Genomic DNA, 27,395 nt, shown 5'->3' with positions numbered 1-27,395 from the left:
TCCTGCCTGCACACCCCGCACATCACTGCCCCCCCCAGCCCCGTACCGGAGGAGCAGACCGCGACTGTGGTGGCCAAAAAAGTGGCCAGGAGGCTTTTCCAGGGGCTGCTGACAGCTGCAGAGAAGAAAGCAGAAATGTCCCATATTGCCATGGCACAGGACAGCAGGGCAAGCAGGGGTGAGGCCGGGGTGTAAATGTTTTTTTTCCCCAGAGAACACGCTGCTGGCAGAGCCGGGGGGAGAGCCGTGCCCCCGCAGCTCCCCCGCAGCGCCAGCTCCCCGGCACGGCGCCGTGCTGAGGCATGCAGAAGTGCCTTCCCTTGCGTGGCTGGCCCAGAGCCAGCCTGGCAGCGCGCAGATACCCTCATCTTCCTCCTCTGCTTACACATCACAAGCTTTTCAAAGCAAAGCCAGCCTGCATAATTCGCTTTCTCGCCAGAGAGGCGTTGCAGCATTTTCCCAGCGCTGCGCAGGCAGGGGAGGAGGGACAGCTCATCACGCTGAGCTCTCGCACTTTCCGACGTGGCGGCACGTCGGCAGGCAGCCGTGGGAGCCAGGATGCCAGGATGTCTGGGTGAGGGGCTCAGAGCCAGGGGACCAGACGTGGCAGTAGCACCAAAGCAGCCCCCGGACACCGAACGTGCCAGGACGAGGCCCCAGCGTCAGCCTGGGCCGTGGGGAGCTGCTGCCTCAGGGATCAGTGATGTGGCTGGCAGGAGGTCGGGCTGCTCTGCAAACCACTCCATGCCAGTGCCTGTGTGCCCCCTCCCCCTGCAAGCAGCAGCCAGGCAGGGGAGGGCACCCCCTGAGCACCCCCGAGCCACCACCGCGCTGTCGGCAGCAGAGCGCAGGGAAGGGAAGGGAAGGGAAGGGAAGCGCCAACCGCCCCCGAGCCTCTGCCAGCACAGAGCCACCCCCACAGGCTGTGCTCGGAGGTAATTGCAGGTTATTACAGCACCGCTGTTGTTAAATACAGATCACTTCTCTTCCGACAAGCACTCTGTGTAAGGCAAACTCCAATCATCTCCCTCCTCCACCCGAGCACCTCTCCTCACCGCCGGGAGCTGCGGCGTCACCGCGCTGGCAGAGGACACAGCACGGGCACAGCACGGGCACCTCGAATTTTTTTTAATATATATATTAAATAATGGCGCCATTATTTTCCATGCTCAGTGTTTGTCCCCTGGATGGGTTTAGGGGTGGCTCTCAGACAAGCGAAGGACGAGTTGTGAACCCCACACCGTGTATTTTCAGCACATAACTCAGAGTGCAGTTTAACAAAACTCCCCGCTGCATCACCCGGCTAAGTGAACAAATTGTTGTTTTATCGCATTCTTGCCGAGTCCCTGCTGCTTCCCCCCCGAAGCTGACTGCAGCGCGATGGCAGCACACACGCAGGGCTCAGCAGAGCCGCCAGGGCCCTGCTCACAGCCAGGCGAGGCAAGCAGCATCGGTGCAGGCTGCTTGTGGGAGCCGGGAGGAGAAATTCCTGCTGACACCTCTCTTGTGTAAGGGCCTCAGAACCAGTGAAATAACGAACCCTGGCTTGCGAGACGCCCGCAGCCCAGCACGGATGTGATTGATCTCCTTTGGTGGCTGGGGAGGTGCAGAGGCCCCCGCTCGACAAGTCACAAACTTGAGCCAGGAGCACGTGGGTGCCTGTTGCGTGCCCTCCTGCAGCAGAGCACCGCTGACAAAATAGGGCTTCAGTCCTGTCCTCACGGCTGCTGCCAGGTTCCCTTGTTCAAACAGTAATGAAAATGAATGTTTCACCGTGCAGAATTTATATGAGGTCAACATAAAATTACTTTCTATATACACAAGCTTAAATCGAGATGATTTTTAGCTGAAAGCCTGTTTGCTGTGCTGGTCTCAGTGCTGCATGCACCAGGCAGGAGCGGCAGCGCAGCTCAGGTGCTATTTCCCTATCCTGCCTGGAGCACAAAAAATGCTCGGAATGGGAACGGGGCAGGGGACGCAGAAAGATGCAACGCGGGTGCCAGCTCCTGACCTCAGTCACCTTTAATGCAGAGAGCACAAGCAGGGTGACATGGGGTCAGACCAAATGTAGGAGCTTCGCTCCAAGCAGGGCGCGTGCAGAGCTTGCACCAGCACCACCAGTGCCGTCTGCGCTGTGGGAAAGGCAGAGAGCGGCTGGGGGAAGGGGCCCTCCTCAGTCCTGCTGCTGCTGCCCTGCCGCAGGGCCGTGTCCCCAGGGACAGCCAGCCCAGCCTGCTAGAAATGCTTGCTAGGAGGCATTTTCCTGCGCACTGCAATGGCCCAGCCTCTGTCCGGGAGCCCTGCCTCCCCGCCAGCCCCGAGGCCGAGGCGCTGACATTTGCTGTTGTTGTTTCATGCACTGTTACATCCGAGGATCCTTGCAGGGTGAGGAGTGAGACGCGATCCAAAAAGCATTGTAATGACTTCTCAGTAGAGAGCTCCAGAGAAAATGAGTTTCTAAAATTAAACTGCCAAAATGAGAGAATGGAATATTTTTGCATTGATTTCATTGCCATGAATATTTATAAAACTTAGATTAATAATATTAAATTAAAAAAAAAAAGAAGAGTATTGGGTGGGAACTACTGCCTGCATCTCCCTTTCCCCATCAAACTGCAACACAAACACAAGAGAACACTTTAACAGCCACCTCCGAGCTTCAGGGCTTGCATGCACCCTGCAGGAATCAGGGACTCGGCACCTGGCCAGGAGGCAGTGGGGCAGATAACGCCCCACAGAGGCTCACCAAAACCCCCAGAGACCCTCGCCCACGGTGCCAACCCCTGCCCAACGCCCTGGCCGCAGGCAGCAGTGCTGGCCCTGAGCAGGGAGCCACGAGGCCGGGGGTTCCCCAGGTCCCTCCTGCCTCAGAGGCCACCGGCACGCAGGTCCCCCTGCCTAGCGCAGGTGGCAGGGGACAGAGCAGGGACCTGAGCTCATGGCATCGTCACGGACACGCAGGACACCAGTCACCAGTCCTCGTGGGTGCAGCACACGCCATCCCTGGGGCACCGAGCGTGACCCAGCACCCCCCGTGCCAGGGGGGCTGGAGGTGATGCTCAGCACCCGCATCCACCCACCGCTGGCTCTGCCACCTCCTCACCTCCTCAGCACAGCCCCCAGGGCCCCACGGCACCGTCCCCATGGGGCCCCCCAGGAGCAGTGGCTTCTGACCCCACACCTCCTGCGCCCCCCGGGGCAGCTCCAGGCAGGCACGGCTGCGGCGCTCCCCCCGCCTGCGCCCCAGCTTCGCCTTCTCTCTGGCAGCCCCTTCCCTCAGGCCACGCAGCTTTTTCCACCCATCCCAGACATTTGCCTGTGCTAATCTTAATTGGCAAATAATCGCTACAAATTGAATTGCCATTCAGCTCCTCCTATGCCTGCCTATTAACGACTGGAGTCAGCAGGCTCCAGGAACCTGTGGAAAGCCGCTCTGTTCAAGGTGCTCAGCCTGCCTCCAAGGCCCAGCTTTTGGCCCCTTGCACTGGGCTGGCTACCTACATAAATTATGTGGCAGGGACCCGCTGGGTGCCCAGCCCCAGGAGGACTCGGGTACCCCCATCTCCTGGGGCAGACAGCACAGCCCCAGCTGGGACAGCCCAGCCCAAGGGACCCATGGTGCTGCCTGCTGTGCTCAGACAGAGCAGTGCAGCTTCACAGGCTGGGAAACAAAGGTCTCCTCCTCCTCTGCCAGCTGTGAAGATTCTCCCCTGCTTGGGTCCAAGGTTTTCCAGCCCAGCACTGACTGTATTTCCAGGCCTTTCAATCCAGAGGGCTTCTCTACAGATCCTCTGGAGTACAGCCGAGATTAAAAAAAAAAAAAAAAAAAAAAGTGGAGGTGAAAGAATTTATAGATTACAAAGGAAAAAGGATGAAAAAGTGCAAGGAGACAGATATGTTGCCAAGGCAACCACCAACTGCAGGAGTGACAGAGACCAAGGAGAAGAAACAAGAAAGAAGGAGAGAGAAAGAAACGATCGCACCCGTGGCATTTTCACACCAATGTGCCCCGAGAAGCCGGGCGAGCCCCTGCACCGCGAGCACAGCCTCCGAGGAAAGGCAGCCCCCCGGTGCTCAGCTCCAAGGGACAGCAGTGGGGTCACAAACGCCTTCCCAGCAGCTTCTCAAACACCCGTGCTAGGAAGGAGAAGGCACGGCCAGGGGTGAGGGTGAGGACCCTGGGCAGCCCCGTGCCCCCCGAGCAGGGACAGTGCCTGGGGGCTGGCACCGAGCACCCCCCCGTGCTGCGAGGGCAAGGGGCAGAGGCTGCAGGGCAGGAAGGCACGGCTATCTGGGGGGCAGCACACTGGGGTTATCGGTGCAAAATGTCACCCAGTAATTAGGAAACGGGCAGCACTCACTGCTCGGTGACACGTCGCAGTGGCATTTCTATTTTCAGGCCTTAACACAGCTTATTAGAGTCAAAGTCTAATTAACGCACAACACTGTCAAGCCAGCCATGGGGGATGACCCAGATTTCACCCATCCCCAAATGCTACTCGCTTACAGGAAGGTTTTAAACTTTGTTCACGCCTCAGACGTGGGTCAGGAGCTGGCTGCTGAGCTCCCCGGAGCTGGCACTATGGGGTCACCCACAGGTCCCACCGCGCCCCATGGGCTGCCCCCCTCCTGGGGGCATGGGACCAGCAGGGCTTTGCACAGCCCCAGGGCAGCTCCCTGCTCAGGGTGGGATGGAGCCGGGATGGAGACCCCCAGGAGCAAGCATCCCGCTGCAGCAGGGACACGAGGGGGACACAAAGGGGTCACCGCGGGGAGCAGCCCAGGCTCTGCTCTGCACCAGGGGCAGGAGGCACATCCCAGCCCCAGCACCTCCCCGTGGGGCCAGCAGCTCCCCAGGGGCAGGGGGACGGAGCAGAGGGGCTCCAGGCCCGGGCAGCAGCTCCCTGGGGGGCCCAGCCACCAGCCCCGCTGCGCAGAGCACCGCATGCCAGGAGCTCTCCCTGCCAGGCCTGGCAGCTCCCCAGTGCTCCCACACTATTTTTACCCCGCGGTTGCCATAGAAACCCCAGACCCACTTGCGATGATGCAGCCTCTTTCGGAAGCGCTGGATCACCAGCTGCTCCTGCCTCCGACAGCTCACGGGGCAGGGGGCCGCTATTTTTGGGCTTCGGCTGAGCCCCCCCCAGCAGGAGGCAATGAGCCCTGGGGGACTGCCTGGCTCGGAAGCAGAGGTGGGGACGGATGGAGGGGGCACTTCAGGGCCCATCCCCTGCCCCCCAGCTGCTGCTCCCCATCCCGGGGCCACCAGAGGGGACAGCAGTGGCCACCTCTGTCCTCCCCTCAGCTGCCTCCTTGCTCCTGCGCATCCCTGAGCAGCAAGCCCTGGCCTCACCGGGTCTGGGAGGAGAGAAGGCTCGGGCTTCTCCCTGTGCCTGCAGCAGGAGGATTTCTCCTGCAAGTCGCCCTCTGGGCAGATGGACCTGCCAAAGCAGCAGCTGTGGGGGTTCCCCTCCCCTGGGCAGGAGAGGCGCAGAGCTGGGCTGCTTTGAAGCCACAGAAGGAGATGGCAATGCCGTGGGATGTGGAGGAGCCCTTGAGGAGCAAACAGGCACCTACCTGCTCCCCCGTTCCTGGTGCCCCAGGGTAAGGGCGAGCTGCTGCCCTCCCGAGCCAGGACCAGCCGGGCAGTGACCATGCAGTGTCCCCATGGTCCCTGCACCAGGACAGCTCCCCAGAGCCCCCAAACCCCCCCGTGCCCAAAGCAGCCCCGGGCTCTGTGCCCCACTGAGCCCTGTGGGCCAGGGGACACATCCTGCACTGCGGCCGTGCCCCAGCAGGGCAGGAGCAGCGTTGGGGGCAGAGGTGGTGCTCTGCGAGACGCCAGCACCGAGCGCTGCCTCCAGCACCTGCGTCCGTCCCCGCAGGGCGAGCGTGTTTATAAAAAGCTGCCGTGCGTGGATGAGCTGGCAGAAATAGCTGTGCGCAGCCATCTCCGCGCGGTGTAAGGGCTGATCACCAGCTGTTCTGCAAGAGCACCCAAAATAGAGCCAGCGCCGTGCCGTCCCCAGGGAGACAGTCTGCATTTAGCCGAGCCTGGTGGCAGAGGCGAGGCTGCGCACCGTGTCCCCGCACCGTGTCCCCGTGTCCCCCGGCAGCCCCCACACCCAGGGTGGGCTGCGCAGGGCCGGGGAGCCGCTGTGCCAGGAGGAGCCCCTACCCCAAGATATGGCCCGGGCTCTGACCAGGCACCCACTGCGTGCACTGCAGCTCCCCCCATGGCCCCAGAAGCACCCGGAGCTGTGGCCACCCCTTGCCACTCCGCATCCACCCTGCGCTCACAGCTCTGGCCTCCCAGAGCAGCCCTGCAGCCCTGGAGCAAGCGCACCAGAGACCACAGCAGCACCAGACACACCAGATGTCCCGTCACAGGCCCTTAGCAGCTGACAGCAGGTCCCTCCTCCCAGGCCAGGCCCTAATTATAGCATCCAAAAGCTGCAATAAACTGACCAGAGCTGCCCGCTTGTCTGCAGCGAGGTGGCTGGAGCAGCCCAGCGAGCACCCAGCGGCTCTGCTGTCCTCTCCTGCGGCACAGCGCGTGCCCTGCCGTGCTGCTGGTGGCTTCACAGGGTGCAGGTGCCCACCCAGCCCCTCGCCAGAGCATCCTCAGGGCTCTCCTGGAGTGCCTGGGGGCAGGATCCTGCTGGGCTCAGCTCTGTCCTCTCCAACCCCAGCCCAGGCCCCACACCTCCCCCCAGCGCTTCCAGCCGAGCCCCCTGCTCCACACAGCCTGTCCCGGGGCCACATCCAGCCCCGGCACCAGAGTTTCAGCTTCTCCAGGAACCCTGCAACCATCGCTGCTGGCCCCGTTGCCATGGCACCCCCGGGATGCTGGATGGAGGAGGCTGAAGCCAGGATCCGGCCTCAATCCCCTCTCTGGGATGACCCAGCCTCCCCCAGATGGCCCCTGGCAGCAGTTCCTGGACAGCCCCATGCTCGCTGCCAGCAGCACGAAGCTGCAGGTTGAGCTGGCCCTGGCAGCTCGGGCACAGCTCTGCCCTCCCTCCCCTGCCAGCCCCCTGGGGGCTCTCAGACAGCACCGCTTGATCTGTGCGAGCAGAGAGCCACGAGCGAGCCACACTGATGCTGCCACACCAGAGGTGACTTCAAAATGCTCAGCCCAGAAGGGTTAAAGCTGCGATGACAGAGCACTTTCCAGGCATCTCTACGAAACCCTTGGTTCAGCCAAACCCCTTCGTGTTTGTGTTAAACCAGGGAAGGCGCAGGAATATTCACAACTCTGCTGTGTAACCAACCACCCATTTAACCCACATCTCCTGCTGGAGGCACACCTGTCTGTATGGCCAAGCAACTGGGCCTTGTGCTCCCAGCCCGGTGACCTGGCACTGGGCACGCGGTGCTGCTTACCTGGCCCCGAGCAGGTGGGTGCGGGCTGGAGCCCCCCGTGCCCCCCACCCCATCACCAGGGAGGGCACTGCAGCCCGAGGAGCTCGGGCATTACTCAGCAAATCGTTATGAATAACTAATAGTGCCGAGAAAATGCAACCTGTGATAATGTGTGAACAGGGCAGGCACATCTCCATTAATCACTCGTTATGAATTATTCAACAAAACAGGAAGCAGGAGGCAAACGCTTGGTGTGGAAGCGGAGTGGGCTACGATGGACACTCGAGCCCCATCCGTGGGGCATCCCTGGTGTGATCCGAGCGGTCTGGCCCATGCACACAGCCCTGCCAGCACTACCCACACCCAGCCCCAACCCAAAACGCCCCGTGGGCAGCCCGCCAGCAGCTCCTCAGGGCTGGAAACCCACGTGCAGATGGAGCCAGCGTCACCACGCACCAGGACAGGGCTGGGCAAGAGTCCCGTGCAGACAGGGGGTGCCGGCTCCTCGGCTCTTGCTGCTGACACCTAACAGAGAGGAGAGCTACTGGGAGCAAATAATTAGAGCCTGGGGGATGTCACACGTCACTCACCGTGTCTCACAGCCCTCTGTACAGCACGGCCAGCTCTCCATGCAGCAGCCAATGCTACACACTGGAAACGCAGCAGCCCCCTCCCTTTGAAGCAGCCCCCCAAAACCTCTCAGTGGAACCACTGTGGGGTGCGACCAGCCCGGGGCACACCACCACCAGGAGCTGGATGAGGCCATCACCAGCCCAGGCCCCTCCGCATGGGCACCTTGCCCCAGGGGACAGCCTTGGTCTGTCACATTGCCCTGCCCTCACACAGGCGCCCACTCCCATCACATCTGAGGTCCCAGCACCTCTTTCCCCCGTTGTGGCTGTACCTTGCTGCCCTTAGCTCTGGAATCACCGGGGCAGGTGGGCGCCTTTCCTCTTGGTCCAGCCCGGGAGCTGCAGCGCTGCCATGGGGAGCAGAAGGGAGAACAAACCCACACTCCTAGGGAGAGTTCTCATCCTGCCAAGGCAACTTCTGTGATTCTAAATCTGTTCTGCATGTAGAGCCTTGCTACAAATAATCTGCTGTGCGTGCATCTGTGAAAATGAATGGACAAACAGTTACATTTTCAGAGCTTATATGGGCAATTTAGCAAGTTACCGAGAAGTCTTTGCTTTACTTGATTTAATAAAGAAGCTGCCATAAAGTTTTCCTAAACGCTTGCTAACGTAATAAGACCTACTTCATTTTTCTGCTGGCTCTGATTATTATTGTTATTATCATCTTTTACCAAAGAAGGCTACAATTTTAGGTTATATTTTAGTAATCACAAGAGAATTTCCCTTAATGTTAATCTAGTTTCAGGGAGAGTGCTATAATAAATACCACTACAGGCAGCGGTAGCCTGCTAAATTACAGTCATGTGCAACGTTGTGTTTATCACACATTTATGACCATTTTTCCCCACCTTGTAGCCAATTACCTGTTTCTGCTGGGACTGCTCCTGAAGAGCCAAGCTTCTCAGCGGAGCAAGACGGGCTGGAGGCTGCAGGAAAGCGGTTCTCTGCCTGGATGAGATTCAAGGACTGGGGACTTCTACCCCTGTGACAGCAGAGGGTCGTGGCAGCTTCTAGCTGGACCCCAAGGGGAGGCACCACACGGCCTCTGGCTTCCCCCTGCAACACAGCACTTGGGCAGCCCCTCTGCGCACACAGACCCCGGGGGCACATTTCTGTCAGGTGGAGCTCGGGGGGCTCAGCCCAACCCCGCCCCAGGCAGGTCCAGCCGTGGGCTCTGCCCCGTTTGCTCCTGGCTGCGCCCCCCCGGCCCCTGCCAGCCCCCATGGCTGGGGACAGCACAGCCCCCCCCGGGGAGCCCTCTCCCTGCTGGGCTGCCCTCAGTGTTGCCGGGCACCGTGGCACAGGCGGGGCAGAGCCGCGCACCCCTCCCGCAGCCCCCCCGGCGCTGTGCCCACGCGTGCCGGGACAGAGCCGCAGCCGGGGCACACGCACACCCCCGGGGACCCTCTCACGGCGCTGCCCGCATCGCCCCCACCCCGGGACGGGCGCACCCGGCGTGCGCGCACGCGGACCCCCGAGGCTCCGCACCCGGCTAGGGGCACGCGGCCACGCGCCTCGCCCACGGCCACGCGCGGAGGCGGCCGGCAGGACGCCCGCCCGTTCTCACCCCCCCCCCCGCCGCTCCCCGCAGCAAACCGGGGGCGGACGCGCCGCCCCCCGCCTCCTCCCCGCGCAGCCCCGGTGCGGCCGGGCACGGCCGGGAGCAGCGGGCACGGCGGCGGTGCCGCAGCCGCCCGGGGCGCACGGAGCGGGTGGGGGGCACCGGGCGGCGGGGCCGGCCCCTCCCGGGGGGGCTCTGCCCGGTGCCCGCAGCACCGAGTGGCGCCGGGGGAGCCCCACCGCGAGGGGAGGGAGGGGAAGGAGCCCCCCGCACCCCCGGTCCGTCCTGCTGGTCCCCGGGACGGCGGGAGGGGCCGAGGCACCGGCACGGGTCCCGCCGGCGGCCGGGACGAGGGGGATGGAGGTGAGAGCTGCGGGCACCCGGGGGGGGCTGGGGGCGCGGCACTTACCGGGCCGGGGCCGCGCATCCTCCGCCGGGGAGGCTCCGGGGACGGCCGGTGAGCTGCGGGCTGGCGGCCCCTGGGGGGCACCGGGTGGGCACGGCGGGAGGGCTGGAAGCTGCCGCCGGCTGCGCGGCCAGGGAGGGGCAGCGGGGGGGGGGCTCGCAGGCGGCAGGGTCCCCGTGCCTCCGACGGTCCCGCGGGGCCGGGCGTTTGCTGCCCCTTCCAGCATTGCTCCGAGCCACCACTTGTGCCTCGTGCACGGAGCTCAGCGGGTCGCAGAGCTGCGGGTGCTGCTCCTCCAGGAGGCACCCAGATCCTGGGCGGTGGCAGTGGGGCAGCACGCAGGAGCCTTGCCCAGCTGAATTTCCCGGAGCCAGCCCGTGCCAGGCAGTCAGGGAAGCACTTTCCAGAAGAGACCGTGCCCGTTGAGCCTCTTGAGCCAGTCCTGCTGTGAGTGGAGCTGCTCTCCTACAGCACTCCCCTGCACAAGCAGCTCACAGCACCACGAAGCAGCACAGGGTTGCAGACAGCATGACAGTGGCTGCTTAAAATTTCCTTCAGCGGTGAGGAAGCAAAGATCACAGCCTCAGCTCAAGAAGCCGCAGGAGATGCTCACAGCCTCCAGCAGGCTCTGCCTCGCAGCCTGAGGGACCTCTGAGACACAGCAGAAACCACACCAGCATCGGCACCGTTCTGATTTCTCTGGCACTCGAGGAAATCGGCTGCATCCAGGCAAACGCCAGCATGGCTGTTGGAGAAGTAGAGCTGGAAAAGAGCGAGGCAAGATGAGCTGAGAGTTGCATTGCCAGGGGCAGCAAGAGCAGAGCTGCTCCAGGAGGGGAGGCCGGCCGTCAGCAGCAGGCATCACGCAGCCAGGTGGGGAGAGCACATCAGCAGGGACTGGCTGGTGACAGGTCCCAGCAACACAGAGCATCAGGCCAAGGCAAGGCGACAAATCAGACCACGAGGGAAGGCCAGTGAACAACCCCAGTCTGACAGGGCTGGATGCAGCCTTGGGCACCCACACACTCAAACCAGCCCCAAGCCTCTGGGCCTGCATTTAAATAGAGCTCCCAGCCCAGGCAGAGGCCGTGGGTGCGCTCCCAGGTGAGGCTGGTTGGGGCAATTGGGGCTGATTGGGGCGCTGAGGGCACACACCTAAAGCAGAGTAAGGCCGGAGACCCTGTGCCTGGTGGGGCTGCTTGGAAAAATACCATAAATCCTAACATTAGATTAATGAGAGTGGATTGATATCATAAAGTAAAAGCCTTGTAGGGGTGTGAGAAGGCTGGGCCGATGCATCTCCCAGCTGCCACAACGCCGCTCGTTCTCTCCAGGAGGTCCCAGAGGAGGAGAGGCTTTTCCCCTGCTGCAGTCCCCCTTGCACCCCAGCAGGCAGCAGGAGATGCTGTGTATAAAGCCAGGGAATCACAGCACTGTTTGGGTTGGAAGGGACCTTAAAGATCATCCACTTCCAGCCCCCTGCCATGGGCAGGGACACCTCCCACCAGCCCAGGCTGCCCCCTGCCCCATCCAGCCTGGCCCCAAACACCTCCAGGGATGGGGCATCCACAGCTCCCCTGGGCAGCCTGTGCCAGCGCCTCAGCGCTCTTGTGGGAAAAAATTCCTTTATCATATCTAATCTGAATCTCTTTTGATCTGGGAAAATGCATGGGGGGGGGGGGCAGCCACAGGAGGCAGAGCAGTGCTGGGAGCGCGGCACCCAGGGGAGGGAGGCAGGGCTGGGGCGAGGGCCGTGGCGGAGGTGCCAGCCTCACCTCTCCATCCCGGTTGCTTTCCCAGCTGCCGGCTGCCGCTGCCGTTCCCTGCCTGTGAGCAGCGGGTGCCATGGACGAGGTGACGGTGCTGCAGATGGGGGGGAACTCCCTCCTGAAGGCCGTGTGGCTTGGCCGGCTCCGACTGACCAGGCTGCTGCTGGAAGGGGGGGCTTACATCAACGAGAGCAACGAGAAAGGGGAGACCGCCCTGATGGTGGCCTGCATCACCAAGCACGTTGACCAGCAGAGCATCAGCAAGGCCAAGATGGTGAAGTACCTGCTGGACAACAGAGCCGACCCCAACATCCAGGACAAGTCTGGGAAAACGGCCCTCATGCACGCCTGCATCCGAGGCGCCGGGGGAGAGGTGGTGTCCCTGCTGCTGGAGAACGGGGCCGACCCCAGCCTGGAGGACCACTCCGGAGCCTCCGCGCTGGTCCACGCCATCAACGCGGATGACAAGGCCGTGCTGCAGCACCTCCTGAACGCCTGCAGAGCAAAAGGGAAGGAGGTGATCATCATCACCATGGACAAGTCCGCCACCGGCACCAAGGCCACCAAGCAGTACCTGAACGTGCCCCCCTCGCTGGAGTTCAAGGATGGGGCCCCCCCCGAGGCATGCACGGCAGCCCCCAGCCTCAGCCTGACAGCAGCCGTGCCGTCCCCCCCGCCCGCTGAGAAGGAGGACGGTGCCTTCGGGCCACACTCAGCCCAGCCTGGGGACAATTCCTCTGCCAAGGCCACCCCCGAGCCGCCCTCCCCCGGGAGGAAAAGCGGCGCTGCCAAGAGAGCGCGGCTGCCCCAGCTGAAGCGGCTGCAGTCTGAGCCCTGGGGGCTGGTCGCGCCCTCGGTGCTGGCCGCTGCACACCACGAGGAGCAGCGGGTGCGCACGGACGACGAAGTCATCATGGGCATCGGTGAGCTCTCCTTCTCCAAAAAGCCTCCCCTCGCCCGGAGCAACAGCAGCAAGAGCAAAGACCCGTCTCTCTTCCCCCTGGTGGATGAGCAGGCTCTGAGGACGCCGTCGGCCTCGGGGTCGGTCTCCAGGAAGGTGGGCTACGAGAAGGGTCCGGCCGGCCCCCAGCGCCTGCCCCGCCGCAGCACGGTGCCCGAGCAGCCGGAGAGCGGCGGCTCCGCGGGCCCGGCGGCGATGGAGGTGCTGCACTGGCGGAGGCTGAGCATCGAGCACCACGACTGCGATGATGGCGCGGGCCTGGCAGAGGTGGGGAAGGTGGCCTCGGAGAGGAGGAAGCTGAACGGGTCCCACCTGGCCCTGCTCAACAGCTCGCGGGAGGCCCTGGACAGCCTCGCCAGCACGTCGCCTGTGGCTGCCCGGCGCCGGCCGCCCAACCTCCTGGAGCGGCGAGGGTCCGGGACCCTGCTGCTAGACCACATCTCTCATACCCGGCCGGGGTACCTGCCCCCGCTGAATGTGAACCCCAACCCCCCCATCCCTGACATTGGCTCCAGCAGCAAACCTTCCTCCCTGCTTGCTGCTGGCTTGAAGTCCCTGGTGCCCATCGCTCCCAGCTCACCCAAGCGGGGTGACCTGAGAACCAAAAAGAAGCTTCTCCGGAGACACTCCATGCAGGTGGAGCAGATGAGGCAGCTCTCTGATTTTGAGGAAATAGTGGCCCAGTAGCCGGGTCACGGTCGATTTCCCATAAAATTTACTAAATATGTGCTCTCTGTAGAAACATAAATGATGGTTCCTGAACAGAGCGGCCGTGGGGCAGTGCTGGCAGCCCTGGGTGTTCAGCCCCGTGCCCAGGGGCTGAGCGAGGAGGGTCTCGTGCTGCTTCCCAGAGCTGCCGAGAGCCAGGAGTCGCAGGAGGCAAGGAATCGAGCCCAAGCATCTGAAGCATCTGTCATGTACTGATAACTCATTTCTGGACTTTCCCCCAAGAGTAACTATCTGAGAAATCCGATCCCAGAACATCTCAGATGCAGAGTCAGGCTTCACACAAAGGCTCCTGGCTGCAGTTTATTTATTCCTGATTATTTATGATCCGTTTTTCTTCCATCCCACTCATTCTAATACAGAAACCGGTCTGGGAGCCCCATGCCAGGGAGCCGGGGGCTGATGTATTTGTGAAGTGCCTACCAGGAAGGAGCTTAATGCTGCAAGAGGTTGGAAGAGCAGAAATAACCCTCCTTAGCAATTGAATGTATTTTTACCCTCACTGTGCCGGAGAAAGGAGACAATTCCTGCCTCAGAGATTTCCGAGCACTTTGAAACGCCGGAGGCTGAGCTAAATCTGTTGCTGGTGCAACCCAGAGTCTTCAGCGGGCCTGCCACCAGGACGGATTTGCCTCAGCATCTTGAGAGCCACCAAGGCGCAGGGGCAGTTCCCACCACACTGAGCAACTCCGAGCACTGACGTCCCGGCTTGTCCCTGCGGGAAGCTTCCCCCAGGGCAGCGCGGGTGCTGAGGATGGCACGTGGTGAGCACCAGGGCTTCGTGCCGGCCACAGGCAGCCGCAGCCAGGACGCCCCCCTCCTGCCGACCCCACTGCCACCATGGTCCTTTGGGGTGAAGCGGACGCAGGGACACGGCTCTGCATGCTGGGCTGGGGCACGATTGTGTCACCACCTCCACCCCGCGGGACGAGCTGGTTCCTTACCCGGGGCATTAGCGGTCCTTCTCCGGGCTGTTGCAAAACTTTGCACAGGTCCTGCACACAGCAGCGTCGTGTTCTGGTTCTATCTGCACAAGAATGTTCCCCGAAAGTGCATTTTAGATTTAAATATGCTATTTAGAGCAAAGGTGGGCTTATATTTTTACAGCCTTAAAGTTTACACTTTCTGTCTGTCAAATGTCTTACGGATTGAATTCCAGGCGTGTTTTACCTATATCAATGAAGTTTGTCTTATATTTTAGGCTGTGGAATTTTAAATCCCATAGCCTTCGTTTCTAAATATCCTGATGTTTTGTGGTGTGTTTGGGTTTTTTTTTTAAAGTACTATTTAATGTCATTTGCCGCTGGTCTGAGAGAACAATGAAACAATGGTGCCTGCAAACCGCAGCTCAGCCGTTCCGAGCGTCCTGCATTCCCATTCCGTGCGCTGCAACCGGGCGGGTGCCCCCGGGCGCACCCAGGGCCCCGAGGCGCGGTGCGGGGCTGGCTCCGGGTGCGGGCTCGGGCTGCCCGTGCCGCCGCTCGCTCGGCACCAGCGCTGCCCCTGCCCCGCGGAGCCCTTCCCCTTCTCTCCCCACGGAGCCCCCCGGGCCCCCCCGATCCCCGCGGAGCCGCCGCCTCCCGTCCGGAAGAGCGCCGGGGCCGGGGCCGGGCCGGAGCCGCTGCCACGTCAGGGCTGGGCGGCCCGCGGGCGGAGCGGGGCCGGGAGCGGGAGCGGGGCTGGGAGCGGTGCGGGGTGCTGTGGGGTGCTGTGGGGTGCTGTGGGGTGCTGTGGGGCGCTGCGGGGCCGGGAGCGGTGCGCAGCGGGCAGGATGCGGGGCTGGGCGCTGGCCCTGCTGCTGGGCGCGCTGCGGGCGGGCGGCACCGAGCTCACCTTCGAGCTGCCCGACAGCGACAAGCACTGCTTCCACCAGGACATGGAGCGGGGCAGCAAGTTCACGCTGGACTACCAGGTACTGCCCCGGCACCCTGCCCCGGGACCCTGCCCCTACCCTGCCCCTACCTGTCTCCCCCCGTCCCTGCCCATGCCCCTGCCCGCATCCCGCCGAGCCCCAGCCAGGGCTGTCCCTGCACCTCTCCCGTGCACCCCCTGCTCCCCCTGCACTGCTCTGGGGGCCATTCCCTGCCCTGAGCCCTGCCCAGCACCGCCTGCCCTGGAGCTGTTTGGCAGAGCCAGGATGGACCTGCACGGGCTGCAGCAGCCCCCAGAGCAGTGGCAGGGGCTGTCCCCTTGCCCAGGAGCCCCACCTGAGCCCTGGGCACCGTGGGGCAGAACCTCCCTGGGCCTGGGCCCCCACCTGCAGTGGGCAGCCGTGGGCATGGTGCCTGTGCTGCTGAGCGCATGGCCATGCTATGGGCACGTGGCAGGACAGCGCTGCTCCGTGTGGGGCACAGGGATCCTCCGGAGGTTCGGCAGGTGCCACCAGCATCTCCTTGCGCAGGTGATCACCGGAGGGCACTACGATGTGGACTGCTACGTGGAGGACCCCAACGGCAGGACGATCTACAGGGAGACCAAGAAGCAGTATGACAGTTTCCCACACCACACTGAAGTCAAGGGCATCTACACCTTCTGCTTCAGCAACGAGTTCTCCACCTTCTCCCACAAAACCGTCTACTTCAACCTGCAGGTGGGCGACGAGCCGCCCATCCTGCCCGACATGAGCAGCCGCGTCACCGCCTTGACACAGGTGCGTTGCGCGACGTGGCTGCTTCTGGCGGCAGGAGGACGGTGCTGCTGCAGCTCCTGCTGGTGGCTAAACGGCACAGCCCCGCAGGACCGGGCTCACCCCCTTCCCCTCCGCCAAATGCAGAAGTGCCAACTGCCAGCCAACCGCCCCTGCGGTGTGCCAGCCACATCCCCCTCCTGCTGGCATGAGCACAGCTGCTGTGCCGGCTGAGCAGGGCTCTCTGCTGTGCCCTGCAGCTCCAGGCAGGCTCCAGGGCAGGGGCTGGCAGAGACCTGGCTGTGCAGGGAACCACTGCCTGTCCCCGCTGCCCGAGCACGGTCCTTGGGCTGGGCTGTGTGGGGCCTCGCAAGCAACAGCGTGTGCTTGTCCCCATAGATGGAGTCTGCCTGCGTCACCATCCACGAGGCTCTGAACGCGGTGATAGACTCCCAGACCCACTACCGGCTGCGGGAAGCGCAGGACCGGAGCAGAGCCGAAGACCTCAACGGCCGGGTCTCCTACTGGTCGGTGGGGGAAACCCTCATCCTCTTTGTGGTCAGCATTGGGCAAGTGATGCTGCTCAAAAGTTTCTTCACCGAGAAGAGACCAGGCGGCGGCGGAGCTGGCACCTAATGCCGAAGCTGTGCCCATGCCCAAACTGCAGGAGGGGGGGGCAGGAGGGAGCGGGCAGACAGCGTTCCCCTGGGTCACGCTTGACCGCTGCTTTTCGCAGGGTGCTGCCGTGGGGATGTGGCTGGGGACGGAGCAGAGGTTGGTGATGTGACTGCTGAGCCAGATGGAGAACGGCCACCCGAGCACCAGCCCCCCCACACAAACCCCCCCAGCAGCACCTCCCGCTTTGCTGCCGCCCCCCCTGCCCGCTGCCCCTCCGTGCCCTGCCCTGCTCCCCGGCTCTCCCAGGGCTTTGAGGCTCTCCAGGGCTCCCGTGTCCGTGCCAGGTGTGACCACTGGGTGCAGGCACAAGGCCACGGGCACCCAGCAGAGCGCAGGGCAGGGAGCTGTGCCCCCAGCAGAGCCCCCAGCGCCCCTCTCCCGCAGCCCCCCGTGCTGCCCAGGGGCTGCAGTATCCGTGCGATGCGGGCAGAGTGGCTGCGTGCGCACAGCTCCCCTCTGTGTCCACAGCGGGCAGCTTTCCCCTGGAGCACGCTGCAGCACCGCCCGAGGCTGGGAGCAGGGTCCCAGCAGACCCTGGCTGGCTCAAAAAATGGAGGTGAGGTCTCAGCAGGGGCTTTTTGCTCGGTTATTTCATTTGCTTTCACGGTTCTCATGGCACAGCGTTTCCCAGGCCCTTTTCTGCCACATGCACGGGCAGTGTACGCCACAGAAAACATTTGCATCCTTACACGAGTCCATGTCGGGGACTTGTGCTGAGACCCACGCCCCCTCCCCTTCCCAGCCACCTTGCAGAGGCTGTCGGGGGGCAAGTTGGGTGGGTTCATTGCACCGTGCGAGGCAGCAGGGGTGGGCACAGCTCTGCTTTGTCCCAGCCAAGGAAGCCCCCAGCAGCCCCGCTCCCTGCAGCCCCCAGCAGCGGTGGGGCTGGCTGCAGCACCCAGCCATCCCCAGCCCCTCCAGCAGCTCCTGCCGGACCCACGGGAGATCAGCACCACTGTCGTTCCCCTTTGCCACTTCATAATAAACCATGCGACTGTGCTTCCTGCTGCTGTTTCTGGGCACTGCTCCCACGTTCTGGCACTCACGGCCACCGTCCCTGCCTGCACAGGCTGGGCCAGCAACAACTCCAGGACCTGGTGGATGCGTTCCCAGCACAGATCTGGGTGTCAGACTGGGGGGGACCTGCCAGCCCTGTGCCGGGATCTGCCAGCAGCCCCCACCCTCACAGAGGCCCCAGGCACAGCTCACACCGGGGGCTGTAGCCGCAGCCCCCACCCCACGGGAGCGAGGTGGCACAGCCACATCTCCAGGCATCCCTGGCCCCGGCAGCCGCACTGGCCTTGGAGCTGAGCCGCAGAGCCGGGAGCTGCTGGGCTCCCGTGCCTCGCAACGCCCTTGGGCAGGAGCCCAGCTCCCGTTCCCAGCAGCGGGCACAAGGCTGGGGCTCTGCCTGGGGCGAGCAGCCCCCAGCAGCTGCAGGGGGAGCAGCACCAGCCCCGTCCCACCCGCAGACATCCCTGAAGCTGCCCCCCAACAGCAGGGGTGTCCCCAGGGGCTCTGCTGTGGGGACAGGAGCAGCTCCAGGCCGGGTGCCCTCGGGGACAGCAGCGGGGGTCCCTGCACAGCCCAGCCCCAGCCCCGTGACCTGGCAGCCCCAGCACAGCCCGAGCTGGGGATGGATGCAGGCAGCGCACGAGTTGGCCACGGGGAGCTTTATTGCTGCGTCCTGCCCCAGCACAAGGCTTAACGGGCACAGGGAGGGCAGAGGAGACCTGGGTGCCCTCGTGCCCACCTGGCCACAGGACCAGCTCTGCCCCACCGCTTGCAGAGGTGTTTTGGGGCACAGGAGCAGAGCCGCAGAGCCCCCATCACTTGTGCTCGCTGTTGTGCCATCGCAGGTCCCCTCTCCGGAGCTGCCTGGGGCTCTGCGCAGTGCCAGGACAGCCCCAGCTCACAGGGCGCTGCTCTGGCAGGAGCCAGCCCCAGCGGGCAGCCCCGGCCCGGCAGGTACCTGCTGCCCCTGCACACCCCCAGCTCCCCGCCGGGCCCGCAGGGACGAGGCCGAGCAGCGGAAGGAGCCCGTGGCCGGGGAGGGTGGCTCGGGCTCAGGGCTGTGCCCGCAGGGGCAGCCGCAGCCCCTCCGGAAGGGGATGGTGAAGAGCCCGTAGGTGATGGGGTCCAGGCAGGCGTTGAAGAGGCCGAAGATGAAGAGGATGTGGGTAAGGGACGGCGAGACCCTCTTCTGCATGGCCCGCGGGCAGAACCAGTACCACAGCCCCAGCAGGTAGTAGGGGGTCCAGCAGAGGATGAAGGACGAGACGATGACCAGGCTCATCTTCAGCATGCGCAGCCGCGCCCGCGGGATGTTGTTCCCCGAGCACCGCAACGGCACGTCCCTGGAGGGGACTGAAATGCAGCAGGGGGTCCCTGAGCGGGGGGCTCAGACACCTGGCCAGGGCCAGGGACCTGCGCACCGAGCAGGGCCTGGGGGGGCCCCACACAGCCCTGGCCTGGGCTTCACCTCCGGGATGCCTCTGGCAGCTCCCCCAGCCAGGCCCCGCCGGCCCCCACTCACAGAGGCCGGAGCCCATGCGCCGGGAGATCTCCAGGAGGATGCGGGCGTAGCAGCAGACCATGATGAGCAGCGGCAGCAGGAAGAGGCAGGTGAAGCTGAGCATGTTGTAGAGGGTCTCGTGCCAGCGCTGGGGGAAGCTGCCCCGCGTGGTGCACTGGGTGAAGTTGTGCGGGGGCTGCAGGGTGACGGTGCGGAACAGGAAGAGCTGGAGGCAGAGCAGAGGGGGGTTGGTGCCACCCCTGGGGGCTGCAGAGCACCAGAGCAGCAGGGGCAGACCCTGCTGTGCCCAAACCCCTCTGGCCCTTCCAAGCTGCCGTGCCAGGGGCTCACGGCATCACCACCCTGGCCCCTTCCCCAGGACCCCCCCAGGAGCCCCAGCAGCAGGGGGTGCGTGGGGCCGGAGCAGAGCTCCGTGGCGGGCACCTGCGGCAGGGAGAGCGCGGCGCTGAGCAGCCAGGCGGCACGCAGCATGGCGCGGTTCCTCCTGCGCGCGCGGGCGATGGCCAGGGGGTGCAGGATGGCCGCCTGCCGGTCCAGGCTGATGACGACGGTGACGAAGGCGGAGGCGTACATGGCCAGCAGCCGCAGGTACATGAGGAGGCGGCAGGCCAGGTCGCCCGCCCGCCACTGCAGCGTGATGTTCCAGACGGCGTCCAGCGGCATCACCGCCACCGTCACCAGCAGGTCGGCCGCGGCCAGGTGCCGCAGCAGCAGGCGGATGTGGGAGCGCCGCGCGCCCCCCCGGCCCCCCGCCGCCCGCAGCACCGCCAGGTTGCAGCCAGCGGAGAGGGCGAAGAGGGCGAAGGTGACGGCCACGCGGGCCTGGGCAGCCGGCGAGAAGGTGGGCAGCCGCAGGGGCTCCTCGCCGCCCTCGGGGCGGGGGCTCCAGGCGCAGCCCTGCTCCGGGGGGGTCAGGCTGCCGGGGGGCTCCGCGCTGCCGTTCCCCGCCGCGGGGCCTGCGTCTGGCCGGTGCCCTCCTGTCACGACAGGCAGACAGGCAGCGGGGCCTGGGGTGGGGGCTCCCGGAGGAGGCAGGAGGGCCCTGTCCCCCCCAGGACCCCCACCCCAGCTCAGTGCTCTCCTGCCTTCAGCTGCTCCCTGCAGCCGGGGGCTCTGGGAAGCCTCCAGAGACCCCCCCACAGCCTGTAGAGATCTGGGACCCCTGGCATCAGCAGGCAGGGCAGGGGCAGAGACTCTCAGCTGGCCCCAGCCCCCTGCCCACCCCAAGGCACTCCTGCCACCCCACGCCCCCCACCCCACAGCATCCCTCACGGTCCTGCCCGCAGGCAGAGACCTCCCGGCGCAGGCAGCCCAGCGCAGGACCCCCAGGTGCAGCTCCCCACTCCCCATGCCCCTCACCTGCAGCCGCAGCGCCCGGCCCCTGCCCGGCCATCTCGGGGCTGCTGCTCACACGCCGCCGGCTCCCTGCTCCAGGGGGTCCCGCATGGGCGCTCGGCTCAGCCGCAGCTGGCCAGGAGAAGGGCTCAGGGCAGGCACCACGGTGCTCACAGCCCACAGCCCGCAGCCACCTCCGCTCCGGCCCCACGCAGCCGCTCGGCGGGACGCCCTTGGCAGCTCGGGTTGCTCCTTGACGTAGCCAGCCCAGGTGGAACGTCTGGGTCCTTCCCCACCAGCCACCCACACAGGCACGGGCGTGCACAGCCCTCGTGCACACGCACAGGGGCTCAGATGCACACCCACGGAGATGCACGCGCACAGACGCGGCTGGCTGTCCCCATGGCCGAGCGTGTCCCCATGGCTGAGCGTGCCCCCATGGCCACAGTGTGTCCCCTTGGCCACAAAGCCCCCCCGGGGGCTGCAGCCTGGGGGAGGGGAACGTGGCCGTTTTGCATCTCAAAGGCTTCGTGCCCCCGGCGGAGGGAATTAGGGTTATTAGCAAGTCATTTCACAGCTAAGTGGGGCTCATTATCCCTGCAGACCCCCTGCCCCAGAGACCCCGGAGCGCGTTAGCATCTGCCTGCCAGTCCCGGGCAGGGCCCCAGCGCCAGCTCCAGACACCTCTGAGCCAGGGCTGGGAGGGGGCCGAGCCCCCTGCACCCCCCCACACCCTCCTGCACCCACCCATGGCCGTGGGGTCCCCCCACCCGCGGGGTGCCCTGCCCGCCGGCGTGCAGCCCCCACCCTGCGGCACCCCAGCACCCCGTGTAACCCTGCAGTGTGGGGGCCCCACGAGCCCCATGTTTGGGGGGCGATGCTCAGCCCTCACGGAGCCCCAGGACAGAGCCGCGGTGCCGCCAGGCGTGCAGCAGGAGGTGTCTCTCCTGATACCTCCCAGCAATTGCTTTCCCAGATGCTGCAGCAGCTGTGTCGTGGTCCCTGGCCCCATGGTGATGCTCGGAGCTCCTGCCCATGCCCCGAGGCTTGCCCCGGCGTGGAGCAGCAATTTCACCACCTCAGCCCTTCTCCCTTGGCCCCAGACTCAGCACTTTGTCCCGGGCAGGTCGCAGCCGTCCCATGCCCAGCAGCTGCTGCAGGAATGGCCTCGTGGTGACACACAGGGTGGGCAAAAGGGTTTATTTATGTACAGTCACAGCCAGCCTGGCACAGCCAGCACGGATCCAGGCTCACGAGGCGCCTCGTCCCCCCCACCTCCCAGCTGTCCAAGGGGGGACACGCGTCCCCTGAGCCCCCCAGGTCACAGGCGTCCGGGCACTGCGTGGCTCCGGCTCCAAGGAGCTGGGGTTTGCCCCGGTCAGTCCTGGGGCTGCGGCGGCAGCAGAGCCTCCAGGAGAGAGAGGAGATCTGCAGAGAGGTCCTGCGGGGAGAGAGTGTGGGTGAGATGGGGACCAGCAGGGCAGGGCTGGGATATCGGGGCAGCGGGGACAGGGGCTGGCAGAGCCCAGCCGCCAGGAGGGCACCGCTCAGGGACCTGCAGGAGCCTGGCCCCAGGTCTGTGCCTGCTGGTGGGACTCCGACAGACACGGGGAGGGTGGCACTGGGGAGGACAGGACCAGGGGAAGGCACCGAGTGCCCCACATGCACCCGCTGCAAGGGAAAGGGGACGAGGTCTCCGTTCCCAATCCCTGACCACGCTGCTGCGACCCCAACCCCAGCCCCACACTGCCTCAGGGGTGCTCCAAGCCCACCGGAGAGGCTGTGCCCTGTCCCATGCCAGCCCCCTGCCAGGGCCCATCCGTGCTTACCCCGGCCCCATGACCGTGCACGTACCTGGGTGGCTGTCCCTGCATCCGCAGCCTCCGGCAGCATCAGCCCTGCGTCCAGGATGGGGTCGCTGGGGGGGTCCGGCGGGGTCCCTGCCCCTGCACAGTGAGGGAGGGGCAGCCAGGAGGAGACGAGAGCCCCGTGCAGCTCCGGAGGGGTCCCCACAGGGGGGCTGTAGGGCGGTGATGGCCAGGCCCCCGTCCCCATGTCAGGAACCCCGTGCAGCGCCGGGGGGGTCTCCAAGGCCGGGCCATAGGAGGGTGACCCCCAGACCCCCGTCCCCATGTCGGGAGCCTCCTGCAGCGCCAGAGGGGGCTCCATCACGGGGGGTGACCCCCACACCCCCATGCCGGGGGGCGAAGCGTCCCGCGGGGCCGGTGCCGGGGGGGGCTGGCAGCAGCCCAGGCCCTGGGGGCAGAGGGGGCAGTGCCGGGGGGCCGCCCCCCGCCGCCGGGCCAGCGCCTCCTCGCTGAGCCCCAGCAGGGCCGAGAGGTGGGCGATGTAGCGGATGGCGAGGCGCAGGGTCTCGATCTTGGTGAGGCTCTGCCCGGCGGGCGCCAGCGCGGGCGGCAGGTAGTGCCGCAGCCGGTGCAGCGCCTGCGCCAGCCGCCTCATCCGCAGCTTCTCCCGCTCGCTGGCGCTCTGGCGAGGGCCCCCGGGACCCCCGGCACCCTTCCTGCCCACGGGGCCGCCCCGCGGGCGGGGGGCAGTGGAGCCGCGGCGAGGCCCCCGGGCAGCGGCGGGAGGCGAGAGGCCGCAGGAGTCGGGCGAGGGTGCGGGCGAGCTGCTGCTGTAGCCCTCGGGATCCGGGGGTGCAGAGAGGCCCCAGCGCTGCAGCGAGGCCGTGGTGGGCAGCAGGAGGCCAGGGGCTGCCGGGCGAGCCATGGCTGCGGGGCCGAGTGCCGGCAGCCCCCGGTGCCTGGGCTTTATGCCGAGCCGGAGGTGTGAAGTGGCACCTCCATGGCCGGCGTCGGCAGCACTTCAAAGGCCGGGGGGGGGCCAGGCGCAGCCAGCCTTTGAACACACGGGTGACGAATTTTACCCCAGCGGTGTGAGGCTGCTCTGTGCCGCCCACCCCCCCGACATCCCTCACCCGGCACCGGCACCGGCACCGGCTGGAGGAGTCCGTGTGAGCTTGGGACCCGCACGGGCCCTGCAGCAGGGCCAGCAGCAGCAGGGTGTGCGCTGTGGGGTCTGCAGGGGGGTCCGCAGGGGGGTGCAGGTGCAGTCACACCAGGGCCAGCCCATCCCCATGTCCCCAGCACGTCCCCGAGCAGCACGGTGCCCAGCACAGCACCCCCGGCACCGTCCCACCTGCACCCCCATTCCCCTGTGAGCGGCCAGGCTGGGGGCCAGGCCCTGCGCCCCCCCCAGTGCCAGGCACGGCAGCGGGCTTTGGCCAGGTCCCCGCAGCCCCGGCTGATGGCATTTCACATGCTCACACTAATGAGCCCTGACGCCTGCAGAGCCACTCAGCTCCTGCCAGGGGCTGGTGCCCGGCAGTCCCCGGTGCTGTGACTGACAGCGTGGGGGCTCTGTGCCGCCCCCCGCACCCCTCCCTGCTCCCCCAGACCCTGCAGCAGCTCTGAGCCCCCAGTCCCAGCCCCCAGCCTCCAGGTGCTGCTCCCCACCCGCCGGGAGCAGCACCCAGGGGTGGTGGCTGCGAGCACGGCCCCGCGGGTCCCTGGCCCTTCCCGGCACATGCAGCCCCGTCCCGGCCACTGGCGGGGGCTCCGGGGGCTGGGAGGGGGCCCCCCGCCGCGTTCCCAGGCCCTGTGCAGGGGTCGCTCCCTGCGGGTGTAAAGGTTTCCAGGGAAACCCAGCACTGCCGCGGGAAGGAAAACAGATCAGGGAGAGAGCCCGGGGCAGACAGGGGGGAGAGCTGCGTCCCAGTGAGGGCTGCAAGCCCCCCGCCACACTGCCCCCGAAGCTCAGGCTGCACAGCCTGGCCGTGCACCGGGGTGCACAGCACGGGGTGCAGCCGTGTGCATGGCCCCGGACACGGGGGGTGCAGAGCCCCCAGACACCGGGGTTCAAGGCCCCTCTGCCCCCATGCAGGGGGCACAGTGCTGGGCACGGGGCTGACCCTCCCCAGGCGATGGGGCCGGGTGAGGCAGCGCTGTCACCAGCAGGCTCCTGGTTCCCGATGGTCACATGAAAGTCATGGGATTTTCCCTGGAAAAGCAGTGGCGTGGAGGCAATGACATAGATGTTAAGTCCTGCTTAGTGGTCACCGCTGCTCCCTGCGTTTCCCCACTCCTCACCACACTGACCCGGGGCCAGACCCCAGGCAGCTGCAGGGTCTGGGCAGGGACATCTCCACCCCATAAAAGCCACGCCGTGCGGGTCCCACCATGCCCAGGCGCTCGGTGGTACCAGCACTGCCAGGACAGGCGCTCCCCCCCCTCCATCCCCACTGCACCAAGCCCACCTCGTGCCCAGCCCCGGTGCCACTCGGAGCACCCTGGGGCACCCCCAGCAGCCCAGCCCAGGGGCACCTTGCTGCAGGGTACCCCGGCACCTGCTGCACCCCGAGCCCCCTCCAGGTGACCGCCTCCCATCGCCCGCCCCACCCCAGCTTGGCACCGCCGGCAGTAAAAGCGCAGTTATCTCCCTGCAGACGCTGCAGGAATAGGAGGTGAAGGCGGAGGAGTTAATGTCATTGACCCCTCTGCCCTCGCTGGAGGAAATGCCCTTTTGCTGCCCCGTCCAAGGTCCGAGCGTGCCAGGGCACAGCCGACACGGACTCACAGCCACCTCTCCATGCTCAGAGCCCAGCCGCAGGGCTGGAGCTGGGGCAGGGCTGGGGCATTTTGGGGAGCGGGGGGCTCCGGCCCAAGGAGCGCAGAGGGGCGCTCAGTGGAGGGCTCTGCACCCATGGGCACAGCCGGGGGCACGGCCCCTTCCCTGCACGTCCCCCTGATGGCTCTCCCCCCGCTCCCTGCTCCCCTCCCATTCCCAGACCCCCTCCTGTTTCTCATTAGCTGATGAGCTCCTGGGTAATGAGTTCTGCGGCCCCGCTGGGCAGTCACTTCCCACTTCCCTCCGTGTTTAGACAAGTGCTGAAGCGCGGCTGTGCCACGGCAGCGCTGGGCGTGGGGTCAGAGCCCCCCCCGTGGGGCAGCGCCCACGACCCCTCCCTGGGGGAGCTGGGGTCCCCCCCTCGGTGCAGCGCTGCGGGGCAGCCGTGGTGAGGGCACAGGGACGGAGCTCGGCCAGGGCTGGGGGCCGGGGGCCAGGAGCCTCGACCAGGAAGGGGGCACACGGGGCTGCCAGACACACCGGCCTGGCTGGGCACCCACCTGGCTGGGCACCCCTGCGTCCTCCTGCCCCTCGCGGCACTCATTGGGGGTGGAAGCGCCCCCAGGACACGCAGAGCTCAGAGCTGGGAACAGTGCAGAGGGGCAGGGGCAGCGGGGGGATGCCGGGGGTGTCCTGCAGGAGAAGTTCAAGTCCCCGCTGCCCCTCGCAGCACAGCACCGGGCGGTGCGGGCGCTGGCAGGGCTGCTCGGCACGTTAGCATCTCTCACGACCGTGTGAATTGGTCCCTGCACACTTCCCAGCACCGGGCAGTGCCAATTAAGGGCCAGAGGAGTCAGAACTGACACCTCCACAAATGGGTCTGGCTTTCCCAGGCTCCCGGTCCGGCCCCAGCCTGCACTCTGTAGGTTTTGACACCTCCGGGTGGCCACCAAGGTGTCACTTCGCACCCCGGACCCACATAAAGCCGGGGCTGCCGGGGTGCCCCCAGACGCGGGCGGCAGAGAGGACCCCAGCCATGGCCGGGTCCCCAGCCCCACTCCTGCCCCAGGGCCTGCAGCCCCCGGCGGGACGAGCCCTGCTCCGGCACCACCTCGGCAACCTCGCCACCGCCTCGCCAGCCCTGCCTGCGGAGCCCCCCAGCGCCTCCCCGTGCCCCCTGCGGGGCCAGAGACCGTGCGGCGGGGCCGAGCTGGGGCGGTGGGGGGGCCGCGTGGGCAGGAAGGGTGCCGGGGGTCCTGGGGGCCCTCGCCAGAGCGCCAGCGAGCGGGAGAAGCTGCGGATGAGGCGGCTGGCGCAGGCGCTGCACCGGCTGCGGCACTACCTGCCGCCCGCGCTGGCGCCCGCCGGGCAGAGCCTCACCAAGATCGAGACCCTGCGCCTCGCCATCCGCTACATCGCCCACCTCTCGGCCCTGCTGGGGCTCAGCGAGGAGGCGCTGGCCCGGCGGCGGGGGGCGGCCCCCCGGCACTGCCCCCTCTGCCCCCAGGGCCTGGGCTGCTGCCAGCCCCCCCCGGCACCGGCACCGTCCCCGGCCCCGCGGGACGCTTCGCCCCCCGGCATGGGGGTGTGGGGGTCACCCCCCGTGATGGAGCCCCCCGTGGCACTGCAGGAGGCTCCCGACATGGGGACGGGGGTCTGGGGGTCACCCTCCTATGGCCCAGCCTTGGAGACCCCCCCGGCACTGCACGGGACCCCTGGCTCAGTCTCGGGGTCCTGGTCCTCACCGCTGTGCAGCCTCGGAGCAGTGACCCCGCTGGAGCCACCCTGGAGCTGTGCAGCAGCCACAAGCCCCGGGACAGTTCCCTCCTGCTGCTTGGAACCCTCGGCCCCTGCCCAGCCTCTGGGGGCAGGAGCAACGGCCACGGGGGTCCCTGGCCCCCCCACGCATGGTTCCCAGGTACGCACAACTCCCTCCCCACTCTGCTCCTGCACAACGCCACACGGAGACAGCAGGCTGGCAGCACAGCCCAGGGTGGGGTGGGGTGGGATGGGATGGGATGGGATGGGATGGGATGGGATGGGATGGGATGGGATGGGATGGGATGGGACAGGATGGAATGGGACGGGGGGATGCTCCTGCAGGGTGCAGGCAGAAGTGCACCAGCAATGATGTGTGCCATGACTGGGGAGGCTGCATGGGGTGACTGAATTGGGGGGCTGGGGGGCAGAAAGAAGTGGAGCCCACT

General features: G+C 66.0%; 6 protein-coding genes across 8 annotated transcripts in view; 3 read left to right on the top strand and 3 right to left on the bottom strand.

Moving 5' to 3' along the window:
• The window catches only part of RASGRF1 (Ras protein specific guanine nucleotide releasing factor 1), an 80,196-nt gene extending 69,888 nt beyond the window's left edge, over positions 1 to 10,308 (bottom strand). Inside the window, exons 1-3 of one of the 2 annotated variants that reach the window (XM_068696065.1) lie at positions 9,971 to 10,308; positions 8,864 to 9,056; positions 8,270 to 8,477 (exon numbers count right to left, since the gene is read on the bottom strand). The gene's annotated coding sequence lies outside the window, so the exon portion shown is untranslated. Of the gene's footprint in view, positions 1 to 8,269; positions 8,478 to 8,863; positions 9,338 to 9,970 lie in introns of those variants that run through there. The other variant, XM_068696063.1, reaches the window with a different exon arrangement.
• Positions 9,641 to 14,670, top strand: ANKRD34C (ankyrin repeat domain 34C). Of its 2 annotated transcripts, none has more exons than XM_068696109.1 (2): positions 9,641 to 9,924; positions 11,768 to 14,670. In XM_068696109.1, exon 2 carries the CDS (start codon positions 11,813 to 11,815, stop codon positions 13,382 to 13,384), a length of 1,572 nt encoding a protein of 523 aa, XP_068552210.1. In that variant the 5' UTR covers positions 9,641 to 9,924; positions 11,768 to 11,812; the 3' UTR covers positions 13,385 to 14,670. The 2 variants fall into 2 exon arrangements, with proteins under 2 accessions (XP_068552210.1, XP_068552211.1); XM_068696110.1 differs by lacking the exon at positions 9,641 to 9,924 and adding an exon at positions 10,932 to 11,071.
• A 65-nt stretch (positions 14,671 to 14,735) lies between these two features.
• Positions 14,736 to 17,726, top strand: LOC137863173 (transmembrane emp24 domain-containing protein 3-like). The gene is made up of 3 exons (XM_068696123.1): positions 14,736 to 15,335; positions 15,825 to 16,073; positions 16,449 to 17,726. Exons 1-3 carry the CDS (start codon positions 14,751 to 14,753, stop codon positions 16,683 to 16,685), a joined length of 1,071 nt encoding a protein of 356 aa, XP_068552224.1. The 5' UTR covers positions 14,736 to 14,750; the 3' UTR covers positions 16,686 to 17,726.
• An 85-nt stretch (positions 17,727 to 17,811) lies between these two features.
• LOC137863176 (gonadotropin-releasing hormone II receptor-like) lies at positions 17,812 to 21,110 on the bottom strand. The gene is made up of 3 exons (XM_068696126.1): positions 19,687 to 21,110; positions 19,264 to 19,468; positions 17,812 to 19,094 (listed from the first exon to the last, which is right to left on the bottom strand). Exons 1-3 carry the CDS (start codon positions 20,611 to 20,613, stop codon positions 18,640 to 18,642), a joined length of 1,587 nt encoding a protein of 528 aa, XP_068552227.1. The 5' UTR covers positions 20,614 to 21,110; the 3' UTR covers positions 17,812 to 18,639.
• Positions 21,111 to 21,848: 738 nt separating this feature from the next.
• On the bottom strand, positions 21,849 to 26,402 carry LOC137863166 (mesoderm posterior protein 1-like). The gene is made up of 2 exons (XM_068696114.1): positions 22,453 to 26,402; positions 21,849 to 22,039 (listed from the first exon to the last, which is right to left on the bottom strand). The coding sequence occupies exons 1-2, from the start codon at positions 23,329 to 23,331 to the stop codon at positions 21,977 to 21,979; spliced, it is 942 nt and encodes a 313-aa protein (XP_068552215.1). The 5' UTR covers positions 23,332 to 26,402; the 3' UTR covers positions 21,849 to 21,976.
• LOC137863216 (mesoderm posterior protein 2-like) lies at positions 26,225 to 27,361 on the top strand. The gene has a single exon (XM_068696198.1). The coding sequence runs from the start codon at positions 26,225 to 26,227 to the stop codon at positions 27,317 to 27,319; it is 1,095 nt and encodes a 364-aa protein (XP_068552299.1). The 3' UTR covers positions 27,320 to 27,361.
• Positions 27,362 to 27,395: the final 34 nt, after the last annotated feature.

This window comes from Anas acuta, chromosome 12 (assembly GCF_963932015.1).
Source record: "Anas acuta chromosome 12, bAnaAcu1.1, whole genome shotgun sequence".
NCBI lineage: Eukaryota > Metazoa > Chordata > Aves > Anseriformes > Anatidae > Anas > Anas acuta.
The sequence above is the reverse complement of the archived record's forward strand: the minus strand, read 5'-3'. Positions and strand labels throughout refer to the sequence as shown.

Bases quoted from the DNA above. Each gene is read 5' to 3' on its own strand.
- ANKRD34C (XM_068696109.1), top strand. From the start codon at position 11,813: ATGGACGAGGTGACGGTGCTGCAGATGGGGGGGAACTCCCTCCTGAAG.
- LOC137863173 (XM_068696123.1), top strand. From the start codon at position 14,751: ATGGTGCCTGCAAACCGCAGCTCAGCCGTTCCGAGCGTCCTGCATTCC. The intron at 15,336-15,824 runs GTACTGCCCCGG...CTCCTTGCGCAG, and splicing joins AGTTCACGCTGGACTACCAG to GTGATCACCGGAGGGCACTA. The intron at 16,074-16,448 runs GTGCGTTGCGCG...TTGTCCCCATAG, and splicing joins GCGTCACCGCCTTGACACAG to ATGGAGTCTGCCTGCGTCAC.
- LOC137863176 (XM_068696126.1), bottom strand. From the start codon at position 20,613: ATGGGGAGTGGGGAGCTGCACCTGGGGGTCCTGCGCTGGGCTGCCTGC. The intron at 19,469-19,686 runs GTGCCCGCCACG...CTCTGCCTCCAG, and splicing joins CCGCGCTCTCCCTGCCGCAG to CTCTTCCTGTTCCGCACCGT. The intron at 19,095-19,263 runs GTGAGTGGGGGC...GCTGCATTTCAG, and splicing joins GCGCATGGGCTCCGGCCTCT to TCCCCTCCAGGGACGTGCCG.
- LOC137863166 (XM_068696114.1), bottom strand. From the start codon at position 23,331: ATGGCTCGCCCGGCAGCCCCTGGCCTCCTGCTGCCCACCACGGCCTCG. The intron at 22,040-22,452 runs GTACGTGCACGG...CTCTCCCCGCAG, and splicing joins ATGCAGGGACAGCCACCCAG to GACCTCTCTGCAGATCTCCT.
- LOC137863216 (XM_068696198.1), top strand. From the start codon at position 26,225: ATGGCCGGGTCCCCAGCCCCACTCCTGCCCCAGGGCCTGCAGCCCCCG.